The following is a 14,038-nucleotide window of genomic DNA, read 5'->3' on the forward strand; positions in this document are numbered from 1 at the left end:
AATAGTCAATGGAGGATAGAAGTGCGCGTAAATATGTACCCTGATGTTTCTACCATGTCTCCTGGATAGGGGGAAGAATGTCAGCATTCACATTTCTCGAATTGTGAAATCTGTTGATGTGGCATAAGTTTTCAAAAATAGGGAAAGGCTGCAAAGTGAGTGAGTACATACCGCGATATATTGGCCAGCATCCTTCTTCCCTTGCCAGAAGAGCTTCGCTTCTTCACGATTGAGATTCCCCTTGGCCACGGCAACATCTACCAATGCAGCCTCGACACCTTCGCCCATGCCCTTGCTGCTCCCGCAGACGAAAACACGCCCATCAAGAGAGTTGATAACGAACCATACGAGGTCAGCTTGGTTGCGCACCTCTTCTTGCACATACTTGCCCTCGCCACGCCGACTCTGGACGACCCTCTTCACGGTGTCCTCATGGACGCCCCATTCACCAGAATAAAGCTCGTCGAGCAATGAGTCACGGATTCCCTGGAGGACCCACACTTTGTTGGCGCAGTTAGCAGACCTCAAACGCCGCTGCACGAATCCACGGAATGGGGCAACTCCAACCCCTGCACCAATGAGTAGCATGGGCCCATCCGAAACAAATTCGCGTGCGAGAGGGTTGGCCATCAAACCACGGAACATCGGGATGTGCAGGTTTAAAGACGAAATGTCATCGCCTAATTCCTCAGCGCGAAGAAGTTGCTTTGCTTTGCGTTCCAAGAACCCGGAGCCCACACCAGTTCTTCTTCCTCCATGCCAATCAGGGGATTCGTGGATAGTGACAGCGATCTCTATCAGCCTCCTGCATTTGCCGTCACGGAGGGTGCATGAAGCTAGAGGATCCTGAGAAAGGGAATAAAATCGTGGCATCAGAGTATTGAGGATAGAGAGCAGGTAATCAAGAGGGGTTGGGCTGAGGGGAATGCAGATAGAACTTGAGGCACTGTGGTATGTTGGCCAGTTCGAAGGTCGCAGAACGCCCCTTGGCCCTGCGCCGATGAGAGGAACATCAATATTTTTTTCTCGTCCCGATCCGTGGCGTACTCTGCCAGAAGTCGGAACATTTGTTTTGTCGGTGGATAGCTCTGTAGGTCAGAGCACCACGAAAGCAATTCGCGCCTAGTAGTTAACAGGCTTCGTGGCTTCTCATCTCCCCAGACAGTAGGCCATCGACCGGTGGTGGTGTTGACCATTACCCTCTTATCTCGGACCATTTTCGGAATGCTAAGTAGGTTGAAAACCTCGTCTACCACCTCGTCTGAATTTTGGGGACAGATGCCAATCGCACCCCCAACCACGAAGTCGACATCACCACCCTCAAGGGGGTAGTCTGTAACATCTATATCAAAATGGTAAGTCCTCTTTTCCGCACCAGGCTTGGTCAACTCTCGAGCGTGGTAGAGGGGTGCACGGAACACCTCATACGGGGGGTGTGGTTGGACGAATTGAGGTGGATGATCCGCAGGCCCTTCTTCCCTATCGGCCAACTCTGTTGGTACGGGAGAAAACGACACAGTTTTCTCGGGGAGGGGGATAATGTTTGTCAGGACACTGTCATGCGATAACTGGCCCTAGGTGCAATTTCAGGCTTTCGAAGGCCTGATTCTTTGGTTTGATGACAAGGTGGATCGAGGACGACGATGCAGGTTTTTGCAGAGGCTGAAGTTTACAGCATCCTCCACCACAGCAGATTTTCTCGAGGACATGTGTACCGCCTTGGCCGCTTCCTAGTATTTTCTCGACATCTTCAGAGCTTTGCGATATCAAGACAGTAGAGGCCCGTCTCCGGCGTTTCGTAGTCGACGGGGGAGATTTCGAGCTGAGCGTAAGGTCCAGGATCCCATCTGTGAGATCATCCGGAAATGGTTCGTTCCATGGAGTTGAGGGGGTCTCCATGTCACTAATTGGCTCTCCTGTTCCGGGCGTAGATACAGAGGATGAATGCGAGTCTGGCGAGGAGGCATTGGTTGCTGGGTGCATTATTTTAAGATGTGGCAAGGATGTCGGTTCTTCTGGGACCGGATTGCCTGCGCGAGATGTGCTGGAAACGGTGATAGTATCCACCTGCCGAGTCATTGATGCCGCCATCCCAGCTGTCAAAAGGGGAAAAGCTGCAATTACCAGATGCCTCGACTTGATGTTAGCTTCGTTCCAAGAAAGATGGCCCGCAAACCCAAACCTCCAGAGAAGACTTGAGGAATGAAGGTCACCAAATGGGTGGCGTACCTCTATACGGTTGTAGCGCCTGCTCAGTAAAGCGGGTTTAGATTGAAACGTGTGTTGCCCAATCTCCCCAAATACAATTGCTTTGAATCGTATCAAGGGTATGGCGGAACAGAGAAGAAACGTCACGACAAGGGGTATTAAAAAATAAGAAACCGACGAATATCATTGAGAGAGGAGGAAGTGAAGAGAGGATTCGAGTCGTAGATAGGGACTGAAAGGAGACATTGCTTCGCGCGAGGAGCAGTCATGGAAGCAGGATCGAAGGAGATTAAATTGGGGATGAGGCGAAAAGAGGAACATCGGCAACAGCGCGAAAAAAAGTGGGTTGACTCGGAAAATACAGGCCGTATCGCAAGTGTATAATTTACAGGACCGTTTCGGTACACCAGGGATGAACAAAAGAAGCTCTCGCATCTCTCATCAAACCGCCAACATAAAGCAGATCCAACTATTTGGCCTAGTTTCAACCAGGAAGCCAGCATCAGAAGCATCAGAGAATGTTCCAGGGATTGTTCTCAATTGCAGGGCACAGCGCAAGACCTGGGCGACCTGCAAGATGGCAAGGTTTTTTTTGATACAGGGGGTAAGGCATGATAATCTGCCAAGAGCCTTTCCCGTAATCAATCAGCGGATCAGATTAGATCATCCACCGATCGCTTCTACTAGCCCCTCAGCGTCGGGACACGCCCACTAGTCTATATACAGAATAGCCTGGTATGGTAACGGATTTTCCATCCATTAGCTACATAAAAACCCAACTCTGCTTCTTCTGCTTCTTCTATAACTAATACATGTGTTAATGAGGGGAAAACCAACTACCGCCCGCAGCCTGGTCTCTTGTACGGAGTAGTGGAGATGTCTTTATCAAAAGTTGGTGTGTCTGGATACATCGCTCCTCTGGGTCTTCTTCCCGTTTGCATTGGCCGCCAACGGGCTGCCAGTGGGTGGTGCCACGGCGCGAACAAACGATCTGTTGGGACACCCTAAAGGTAATCCCACAATGGTAACATGAATGCTGGCGAAGCGATTGCCATCACTAGCATATCCAACTTGCATTGGTGGCTCGTCCCTATTAGGGGAGTATGGATTGGCTTGTTTGGCTGTGGCTAGCAAGCATGTGAGATCAAAACATAGCCCAACCTCTTTGACTGGTAAAATAGCTGATGCGACATCGGAGGGCACACAGCCTCGTCCAGGGGGTCGAGAACACGGGCTGAATCATAATCAAAGAAGGAAAAGCCGGCAAACTTGTGGCTGTCTGTAGGGGTGTAACACGCGAAAATAAAAAAAAAAAAATCAGGTAAAACAAAGGACAATTATCAATCTTTCTAGTGTAAATACTAATACAAAACCCTACGAATCATTCCATATCTCCACACTTTGTAATTACATTCATTGCGTAGTAACTACTCCGTACTTCTAACAAATAAAGAGTCTAGGCTCTGCTCATTATGGATTCCACGAATGATGAAGTATTATCAATAATGAGTATCAACAGCCAAGGGAGGGAACTTTTGAGGCATTCACAGAACAGACAGGGGATGGGATTTTTAGCTGCAAGCTTCCCTACATCTAAAAACAAACAAAACATCATTCATGCCATTGTTTAGAAGCAAACGGGCTGCTATGCTTGTTATTGGATACATTGCAAGCATCACCTTGCCGTTGTCGAAATGAGATTTCTTGATTTCTTGTTCTTAGGGTTATTTTATCATTATTTTGATACTTTTCTTGCTGCAGTACCATCTTATCTGATGGTATATTACAGGTACTGCTTTGATAGATAAAACATCCTTGGAAGCTTCAGATTGAGAGCCAAGATAGGTCCAGTTTTGGGACGCGAAGCATTCCGGAATCCGGTAAAGAATATTTTCCAGGCCAACTGTCGCACCATTCTGACGCTTGCCGAGGTGCAGATTTCTGATAATAACAAGGTGGACTGGACTGTTCCGGACACGAACCCCACCGTACTATTTACTATTATCCCCGACGTATGTACTGCAGACTAGTACTTGCATCAAATTTGTTGGGGGGATTGGATTGGGTGATTCGTATCCTCTTATATATATTCCACCACGGCGCTGGTGGTGATTGAGTTCTTTTGCCCTAGTGGCCTAATAAAATTCTCCGCCGGACTGATTAGTCATCCGCCATCCGAAATCACGTGAAGATTTCAAACTCTTTCGTTTCCTATATAGAAACGAAACAACTCGATAGGACAAAGAAAGCGTTAGTCAATACTTAGCAGGTTGAATCCTGCCGATATCCATATGCGCAACGCTTGATGTGATCGATGAGACTGTTGGACTTGTATTCTTCACCCTCCGCTGCGGCCACAACTTTGAACGGCTGAACACCGGCTGTTATTCACTGAAAAGATTCATTGGATATGGCCTCGTTGAAACAGCCTTGACACAGCTGCCTCGTATGACCTTTTGATCTTCCCTGTGAAGAGATCCATATATAATATATGACCACCTAAGACTTATTTTAGATGAAATCTGACATTGACTAGTCCCGTTCTTCTATTGATTCGATATTTGATTTTTTTTTTTGGTCTCTGTTATGTGTCGTGATTTACAAGAACACGGTTTACTGCTATATACTACGTATATACTTCTCATTGTGCGGCCGCTTTCAGGTCGAAGACATAACATAGCCTTCTTAGCCGTCTAGTAGATGGTCCAGAGCCATGCCGGTCACTGGGTACGTACCTCAGTCAAATCTCTCTTGGATCCCCTTATAAATCAGCGTCTTAACAACCGTATTGCACAGCTTATATTTCATCCCAGCGAACCAAAACTCGCCAACGGCAACTAAGGCAGTAATTGAGCGACTTCGAGATGCATATAATCCGACCTTCTGCGGACGCTGGGCTCTAGAACACCGATTGCTACGTGATACCCCTTCATGTCTACCACCGAGCGATTACGCACCTCTACCCCCGCTGCAACCCCGCTTCATGCAATTTCTCTCCCTCAGTCACCGCCAGCCATACGGCTTCATATATATTTCTGACCGCCCCGATCCAGACCCATGGGATTCGACATCTTCCAGCGCAAAGCATGCAGGTCATGCGCAGCAGCAGCAACAACAACAATATCAACAAACTCCCCAACAACACCAACAGTCACAACAAAACCCAACCCCTCAAGCGCCGGACCCATCTCCCTCCGGGCCCAAAACAATGATGATCCTCGACTATCCCTCCTACCAATCCTTCCACGCCATCACCCTCCGTGCCTGTGAGCCGCTCTGGTGCCCACGCCACACCCTCACAGTTCTGAACGGCAGCCACTACGAAATCAACGACTTCCGCATCCGCATCGGCGACGTGCGGCAGACCGCGCCCCAAACCCGTGTGCGCGGCACCATTGTCGAGATCGAATATCGTGGGCCCGCCGGCACTGCTACCCCCCACACCGCCGCCGCGACTGCCACTGCCACTGCGCCAGGCGCTGATAATAATATCCCGATGGCCGATGGAAGCGAGACATGGCCGTCGTCTGTTGCGGATGGCAATGTCAACCCTGATGGCAGCCGTGATGACGAAGGGATCCTATACCCGCAACTCGAGACGTCGATGTCGACATTATCGTCGTCGTCGTTGTCGCTACCGACCTCCTCCTCCTCCTTCTCCTTCTCCTCACCATCCTCGGTAGAAGAAATCCCGACAGAGGAAGATTGGGAAGTAGCGGAGGTTCTTATTAGGGAGCTATGGAGTCGGTTTGCGGTGGAGGGAGCCCGGGAGGTCATTCGTGTGCCGCATTTGGGCAAAGAGGCGAGGGAAGCGAGGCGGTTGGGGAAATTAGGGGATCGAGAGACCAATGCGAGGATTGCTGGGGCGGATTTGGCGAAGCAGTATATGGAGGTTTTTAGGTTTAATCGGTGAAAATATAGGACTTGAAATATAGGGAAAGAAAACACAGTTGGAGCTAAAAGGGGGTGGACGGAGGGTTGGATGTTGTTGTAACTCCGTTTTCAAACAATTTTATCTTTTATTTTTGTGCTTGATTTTCTGGCCTTTCGGAGTGAGGAGTCCAATTCGTACTACTTTTTTCGTACCTTAAATTTCCAGCTTCTATTCTCATGGATGGTTGTCGTCGGGGGTAGAGTTTCTATTTATAAGAGGGAGCTTGTAAGAATAAGAATCAAGTACTGGAAATTTGAGGAATAGTGCTGTACTATAGGTGGTTGGTTATATTATAAATATAACCACGGAAAACTAAAAATAAAGTAGTATAGGCCGGTTATCAGCGTTTGATAACTTTATTTCTCAGCCATCTTGATCACTATATCAGAAGACAATACGGCAAAGTGGTGGCGGCTGCCATTCGCATAAGGTCAACAAAGAGACATCGATTATGATGGAAGTTAGATTGGAGAGGCTAGAATAGTAATATAAAAGTTAAAAAATACAACCAAAAAATGGGAGTTGCAAAGTTTGATTGCCGTTTGCTGTTTCTATTGTTAAATTTCATGAGGCCAGTTCAGATTACCGCACGGCGGAACCTTCAATCACATAGGACGTTGGGAGGGATCTGTAAGGTCACTAAACAAAGCCAGGGGGAGATATGTGGAAATGGGGAAAGAGGGTAAGCAGGGATATAAGCTTCTTATAGACAGAACCAAATGAAAAAGAGCGAAACGTGATAATGACAATAAAAAATTGAGTGGCAGGGAAACTTCTTTTTTTCTGGTTTTTCTCATTTTTTCCCCTCCTTTTTTTGCCCTTCTTGCTGCTTTGATTTTTCATGGTGTGCTTTCTCTTTCCGACTCCAAAGCTCCATTCTATCATTTCCCGGCGTGTATTCAATCAGGTGCGCACACTAAGAGGCACGCTTGGTACAGTACTTATAAATTGACACCATGCCGAAAGAACTATAGATAGATACCATTCGAAATCCGTAAGAGTTTGACTGAACACATGACAGCAAATGTTGGGCTGCACAGTAGCAAAACGTAATATCAACCGCTCGTAGCCTAGGATTCAATGGAACAGGGTTTGAACAGCGCCTATTTCTGCATCATGAGTTGGACAAATTCGTTGTCTAAGGTTTTCGTGCGGAAAGACCGGTTAGTCATTAGATTTGCATGTATGTGCTATCGGATATCCATAAGTGTGTCCAACTCACAGTCGATTCGTCCATCACCATCCTGGTCTGCCTCACGAATCATCTCATCAACCTCATCATCCGTCAATTTCTCACCAATCGAAGTCATCACATGGCGTAACTCGGCAGCAGAGATAAAACCGTTGTTATCACGATCGAAAACTTTGAATGCTTCTCGAATTTCTTCTTCAGAATCGGTATCCTTCATTTTCCTTGCCATCATAGTCAAAAACTCTGTGAAACAGGGAGAAGCGGTTAGACACAGCGCCATTGCAGATAGCATCAAATGCATCTGAGAAATAACTGGGCACCATACCCGGGAAGTCAATGGTTCCATTGTTATCTGCATCAACCTCATTGATCATGTCCTGTAGTTCTGATTCGGAAGGGTTTTGCCCCAGAGACCGCATTACTGTTCCCAATTCTTTGGTGGTGATTTGCCCTGTTTCATTCAAACAAGTGGTTAGCTCTAGTCCCAGTCAATAGATTTTTTACATCTCTTATTCTCTAAGCTTCTGGAAACAAGTGGAGGTGGAAATAATCACCATCGCCATCTTTATCCTGTAAAATGAATGCTGATGTTAGTTCTTGCCTGAGGCGCGGGTGGTAACCCCGTTATGTGTGGGGCAAAAATGAAGTCAACTTACGAATAAAGAGAAGGCCTCCTTGTACTCGGATACTTGCTCTTCAGTCAAAGAGTCGGCCTAGATGTGGTATAAAACGTTAGTTTCTGGGCGAGATTTTTCCCCTTGAAAGGTAGATCTACGATGGGTCGGATAAGGAGGGGTAGTTTGGGGAGCGAGCATGTCGCTGGCAGGTCATGATAGTACGTACCATAGTGCAGATAAATTTCAAAACTAAGTAGATCAATAGACGTAGAGTATAGGATGAAATATCGTAGGGTGTCAAGCAGCAGACAGGAGAGTTGGCGGGAATCGCAGATGTTGGAAAGCAGGAGGTTCATATATATAGCACTCGGTATGGAAGATCCCAAGGTGGTGGACCTGCAGACAACGTGACTTCCCCCACTACTCGCTTGGGTTGGTGCCAAGCCCTCCGGCACCAGGTGAGGCTCGTTACGGAAAGAGCCTCAGCCAACATCATTCAACTTCATTAAACGTTATTTTTGCCTGGTGATATTGCTCTTCTCTGCGCCAACGGCCCCGGCGCGTCCCTGGGTAAAAGTTTTCCTGTTATCTAGAAACGCTTAACTGAATGGCATCTGAGACTCACTTTTACACCGTTTGTTGCACCTACACCCTTAGTGTTAAACTCCTATGAAGCCGCGGAAATTGGCGGCCTCCGTAAAATTACCTCCTTGCGGTTGTCAAGCCTCTGCCCTAAATTCTGAACCAACACAGGAGTTGCAATCTTCGGAATGTGCCTCATGACGCGTCGGAACATAGCCATGACGATCGATTTTTTGTGACCATAGTGTTGTCGGCGCTTTTGAAATTCCAAGCAAATATATGTGCCGTGAACCTTCCAGTCATGATAGTGGAATCTGGCACTCTAAGATATGTACTATCCCTCCGCGCCAGAGCTCTTTGCGCTCTATCCCAATATTGGAGTCCAAAGGATCGAAAGCGACTAAATCAACTCTTAGCCAGCAAATTTTCGACGAAAAGCTAAGGCTACATACGAAAGCTAATCATACACCATCTTTCTCTTAATACAAGAATTGCTTGCTCATTTTCACCTGATGGACCAAGAAATCCGCTATACCAAAATGCTGCGACCTGGTGTCCTACCATGATTGTGAATGTTGACTACTCACTCACCGGTAAATGAAGCCGTCATATACCAGGAACTTTTTGCAGAACAGAACGCTGTCGTTAGGAAGCCGGGACGAAGCTGGTCGTTGTATTGCTTGGCAAAGACGACACCGGCTTAAATCGTCTTAGGTAAATCAAAGTGTTTTTGTGTCTCGTACCTTGTACATGTACCCTGATTACACTCCGTATATTTGGCTAACATTTCTCAGGCGGGCGTGTATCAAAACTACCTACGATACGTTGGGTAATACCACGAGGTTGACAAATGAGTCTGCGAAAAAACTGCGCTACGTTCGAACAATCTTTATTGTTGCAACGAGCTAAACAGAGAGACGCAACCTGCATAGTAGTTTAGAGATAATCTATTCCTCCCGTCACGACAAAATAATGCCCGCTCCTTATAGCAAAGTCGATGGCCTCGACTTCCCAGTCCAGACATTCTTCCCCACAATCCACCACTTTAACATCGAGGAGACAATTATTATCCTAATGAGCGAGATAACTATTTGCTTTATCACAACCATTCTTGTCCCTTCTACAAACTCTCATTCCGGAAAGGAACAATAACTGGTAGAGTCCAAGCAATAGCCACGGTACAACAGTAGATGTATAGATAAATTAGCGAAAGGCAACTAACCCTAGTTTTATACATCTATATAATTATTTCTGAATATTAGTCGAATTATCCTCTTGTATGTTCACAGTGTGTAAGCCCTGGCAAGGTTGACTTTACTGCGTTGACTCCATGGCGCTAGTCCGCATTGGTGCATTCCCAACCCCGGATCCGGAGGTGTCTTCAGCCAGTCGATTTCAATCGACCCCCATTTCAGCTTTCGATGGCTTCATACAGCGCCTTTCCGTCTGTCTAGTTCCTTCTCATGTCCTTCCACTCAAGCGCAATGTCTAGTGGCCATTTTCCATCATGATAAGATACCCCCTCACGTCGTGCGCAGTGACGAACAACAGCTACAGTTAGACAACCAACCTCTCCCGTCCATACTTGTGCCTACGTCAACTCTCGACTTCCATCCACCCCTCCGTCTTCTCTCCAACTATGTGGCGGGACCGCACTAACCTGTAAGCTCCTTGTGCCATCCAATGTGGCTGGCCTCTTTTCTGACAATTCTGCTCCGGCAGATATATCTCCTACCGCCAATCCTTTGCCCACCACCCCACGAAAAAGCCGCGATACATCGGAGCTTGGAGTGATCATGCAGATTCCTCGTCAACATCAGAAGAGCGGCGCGGACTCATGTCTGGTGCTGGGCTCGAAGACGACGGTGACGCCGTTATCGAAATGGATCTCCTTCCACCACGCTGGGTCGATATACAAGACGATGTAACAGAGCTCTTATCAGGAATCGCGCAGAAGTCAGCCCGCCTAGATAAGCTTCACCAGAAGCACGTTTTGCCGGGGTTCGAAGACGAGGATGCTAGAAAGGAAGAGGAGGGCGTAATAGAACAGCTGACTCAGGAGATCACCCGAGCGTTCCATGATTGCCAGCGCGCGATTCAGCGAATCGAGACTATGGTGAAAGAACAGAAACAGCACGGGGGAGTCAGCAAGAGTGATGAGATGATGGCAAAGAATATCCAGATATCGCTTGCATCAAGAGTCCAGGAAGCTAGCGCCGGTTTTAGAAAGAAGCAGAGCACATATTTGAAAAGTATGCCCTCACTCTCGTTCACGGGAAAGATTTCCGTATCCCTACACCACAGGTCAGACCAACTAATTTACTATTGTTACACAAATGCAGAATTACGAAGTTTGGATGGAATGACGACACCGTTGGAGCTGGCCCCAATGCACATTCAAAACCCTTATATGGATCCATCCCTCATAGAGTCAGATGCCGACAAATCCTATTCACAATCAACCCTCCTCCAAACGTCCCAGAAACGAGTAACTAGCAACGATGCCGCGATCATCCAGCGCGAGCGCGAAATAAATGACATTGCACGCGGCATCATAGAACTTTCTGATATCTTCCGCGATCTCCAAGCAATGATTATAGATCAGGGCACAATGCTCGACCGGATCGATTTCAATGTCGAGCGCATGATGGTCGATGTGAAAGCGGCTGATAAAGATCTTACATCGTATGTCTTCTCTTTCTTCTATCCCTGAACCACCCGTTTTCCCTCCTTCGCCCTCCTCTCTCTTTCATTCTCAAAACAGATGATCATATAAATTGCTATTGGCATTTTCGTCAATCTAACCATCCCCGACAACCCCAGGCAACCAACTACCAACGACGCAGCATGAAAAGAAAAATACTCCTCCTCCTAATTCTCCTCGTGGTCGGCATGTTTATTATTCTCCTCGTAAAACCAAAACGGAGCGGTAGCTCAGCGCCAGCGCCAGCGCCGCAGCCCCCAGCTTCACACCCGCAGCAACGCCAACAAAGAAGACAACAACACCGCAAAGCGGTACTCCACTACGACTATAGTTCCAGATCCGCAGACCCATTCTTACTTCCTGCATCGTTATCTTCATTATCACCTTCGTCAGCCTCCCTCTCCTCATTCCCTTCTTCATTCCGCCAGCGAAGGAGCCGGTTCTCTAGGGATTCTTGGATCGTTGCGCCGGATATAATAGATGTAATTGAATAGCAAATGACAATAATGTAAAATAGATTAAATATCGCGACGACGTAAAGCGCGGGTTTACTTATTAGCTGCCCGTTTCTTGGTTCCTCCTCTTGTATACTATCTCATTATGTCTTCTTTTACCCCGTTCCCAATCTATGTTGTGTTGTGTCATGTGCATGTGGAGAGGCGCTGTGCATATAATACAAAATAGCTAGAATATTTCGATTCGGGTCACATCTTCATTTGAAGGTTGAATACTTGCGAAGTTTAATTTTCCACCTGGCTACTTCCCCCCATGAACCCCTATTACCCAGGTACAACCGACATTACGCGGAGTACCCTGAAATACACAAAGGGAAATTTTCAATGCACATATGTATGACGAAAAGCGTGAGCCATTATACCTGTAGAACTATGGGTAAAGGGGAATAAGGTTGGAAAAGACATAGACGGAGGCGTACGGGGGCACCCCCCCACCCCCTCCCCTCCCTCCGGAGTCGGCAAACAGAAAGTAAACTAACAAAGGCCCTGAAATGCTTGATGTCCCTTTATTTGATATATTCCGATAGAATGCGAGCTAAGGTAACCAAGGACACATAAAGGAAGCCAAATAAAAGCCATTGTAAAATGAGAGTCCTAAGGGGACACCGCGTTCCATCGATTCGCCCAGTCGATAATAGCGCCTCGCCTTCAGCGTTTACCTTGGAATCCCCTAATTGCCAGGGTACGATACAATGCAATACGCCCTATACCGCTAATATTTATTACTCTCCTGCCTCAACAACTCCGCAACGTCATCATCCAACTCCGCCATAACGTCTCCTTCAGCAGAAAAGCCCGGGTATTCATCCTGCTGCGCATGCACAAGCGGATGAGAAACTTTGCGCTTCTTCACGCTCGATCCATTCGTGTTCGCGCCCACGTTGATGTTTGCATTTGCGGGGTTCTCCCGTGACAGCTGCTGTCCATGTCCATGTAGGGCTGCGAGCGTAGATGTTAGATCTATAGTGGTGGGAGTGATTGACGTTGTTGTAACCTGACCATCCGCAGGTGCTTGCTGCGGGAGGATCGGGGTTTCTGAGGGGTATTGATGTTGAGGAAGCTCCGGTTGACCTGAATGGGTGGAAACACCAATCCCTGCAGTGGGCTGATGTTGGTATTGATGCTGATGCTGATTGTTGTGATATTCCTCACCCCCTGGTGGTTGGATTTGAGTAGGGGAGCCGGTTGGTGTGAGGTCTTCAACAGGTGGAGGTGTCAGAGCCTCGATGACGGGGCGCTCAGGCTCTTCACCTAGCTGACTTGGCGTTGTCGATTCAGTATTGCCGGTATCATTCGCACTGCCAACTGCCCGCAACATCGAGGAATCCTCCACGGATAAGCCGCGCATGATGGCATCTTCGACGTCCCGCTTCTTACCCTCTGTTTCCATTTTGCGTGCCGCCAATTGCTCAACCAGTGCCTGTTCCTTGGTTAACGCAGCGCGGTTCGTGTCGAGAAGCTTCTCAAGCCCTTGGATCAAACACTGGCGTGACTTGATAATTTCGGAAACCGAACTTTCTGCATTCGCAAGGGACTTAAGAAGTTGGCTGAGACGGGCAGCGTGAACGGGCGGTGTTGGGACCTGGGCCGACGGGTCGTTCATTTTGTCATATTCGGTATTGGCAGCCGTAACGGCGGCAGATGAGGAGACTGTGGCCTTGGAAACAGCGGTTTGCAGCGGAGCTAGAGGTTGTAACTCAGATGGAATGGATCCCGGCGAGCTAGCGAATAGTGAGCCTCCTAGCAATGGCTTTTTACCCGATGATTTAGATTTGTCCACCTCTAGAACAAAGAGTTAGCTCGGTTGGCCGTGTTTGGGGGAATTCCGGTGATTCGGCAGTGACAAACCATCAACTCGAGCCTCTACAGCCTGCTGAATAGGTTCTTCGAAGATATTCCGTTGTCGCCAAACCTCGATTACGCGCCTCAGCTTTCGTTGGATATCATTAGAAGCTCCCTTAAATGCGACCGCAGTCGCATCGGCAATGATCTGGAGAACGTAGATTAGCAAATACGATGGGCAGATGGGTCAAATAAAACATGAAAACAAGACTGATAGGCAAACTCACTGGCGAGAAAGCAATGAGGAAATCTTGCTTCCGCTTTGCTTTCGATTGTTGCGCGACCTCTACCAGACGGATAAGGATCAAAATTTAGTATATGAATTTCTCCCTCGCCCGTGCCTCCTGGATAAACCCACCATTTGCCAAGTATATAAGATTCAGACGCTTCGGGGGATTGCGACTCGCGAATTTTCTGCAACCACAGCTGTGCAGTGCGATCTGC

General features: G+C 47.7%; 6 protein-coding genes across 6 annotated transcripts; 3 read left to right on the forward strand and 3 right to left on the reverse strand.

Moving 5' to 3' along the window:
• Positions 1-80: 80 nt before the first annotated feature.
• On the reverse strand, positions 81-1,983 carry HCAG_01322 (conserved hypothetical protein; the record flags this gene model as incomplete). The annotated part of the gene is made up of 5 exons (XM_001544225.1): positions 81-110; positions 172-916; positions 1,048-1,342; positions 1,429-1,492; positions 1,570-1,983. 5 exons carry the CDS (start codon positions 1,981-1,983, stop codon positions 81-83), a joined length of 1,548 nt encoding a protein of 515 aa, XP_001544275.1.
• A 492-nt stretch (positions 1,984-2,475) lies between these two features.
• Positions 2,476-3,216, forward strand: HCAG_01323 (predicted protein; the record flags this gene model as incomplete). The annotated part of the gene is made up of 3 exons (XM_001544226.1): positions 2,476-2,549; positions 2,619-2,793; positions 3,058-3,216. The coding sequence occupies 3 exons, from the start codon at positions 2,476-2,478 to the stop codon at positions 3,214-3,216; spliced, it is 408 nt and encodes a 135-aa protein (XP_001544276.1).
• A 1,705-nt stretch (positions 3,217-4,921) lies between these two features.
• On the forward strand, positions 4,922-6,121 carry HCAG_01324 (predicted protein; the record flags this gene model as incomplete). Its single annotated transcript, XM_001544227.1, has 2 exons — positions 4,922-4,935; positions 5,005-6,121. The coding sequence occupies 2 exons, from the start codon at positions 4,922-4,924 to the stop codon at positions 6,119-6,121; spliced, it is 1,131 nt and encodes a 376-aa protein (XP_001544277.1).
• A 1,124-nt stretch (positions 6,122-7,245) lies between these two features.
• On the reverse strand, positions 7,246-8,180 carry HCAG_01325 (calmodulin; the record flags this gene model as incomplete). The annotated part of the gene is made up of 6 exons (XM_001544228.1): positions 7,246-7,280; positions 7,365-7,577; positions 7,660-7,785; positions 7,889-7,904; positions 7,991-8,047; positions 8,178-8,180. The coding sequence occupies 6 exons, from the start codon at positions 8,178-8,180 to the stop codon at positions 7,246-7,248; spliced, it is 450 nt and encodes a 149-aa protein (XP_001544278.1).
• Positions 8,181-9,045: 865 nt separating this feature from the next.
• Positions 9,046-11,384, forward strand: HCAG_01326 (conserved hypothetical protein; the record flags this gene model as incomplete). The annotated part of the gene is made up of 6 exons (XM_001544229.1): positions 9,046-9,087; positions 9,328-9,362; positions 9,796-9,825; positions 10,256-10,785; positions 10,876-11,218; positions 11,357-11,384. The coding sequence occupies 6 exons, from the start codon at positions 9,046-9,048 to the stop codon at positions 11,382-11,384; spliced, it is 1,008 nt and encodes a 335-aa protein (XP_001544279.1).
• Positions 11,385-12,464: 1,080 nt separating this feature from the next.
• Positions 12,465-13,955, reverse strand: HCAG_01327 (conserved hypothetical protein; the record flags this gene model as incomplete). The annotated part of the gene is made up of 4 exons (XM_001544230.1): positions 12,465-13,534; positions 13,601-13,742; positions 13,822-13,878; positions 13,953-13,955. 4 exons carry the CDS (start codon positions 13,953-13,955, stop codon positions 12,465-12,467), a joined length of 1,272 nt encoding a protein of 423 aa, XP_001544280.1.
• Between the last annotated feature and the right edge of the window lie 83 nt (positions 13,956-14,038).

The sequence above is a fragment of the Histoplasma capsulatum genome, genomic scaffold (genome assembly GCF_000149585.1).
Source record: "Histoplasma capsulatum NAm1 scaffold_1 genomic scaffold, whole genome shotgun sequence".
NCBI classification, from domain to species: Eukaryota; Fungi; Ascomycota; class Eurotiomycetes; order Onygenales; family Ajellomycetaceae; genus Histoplasma; species Histoplasma mississippiense.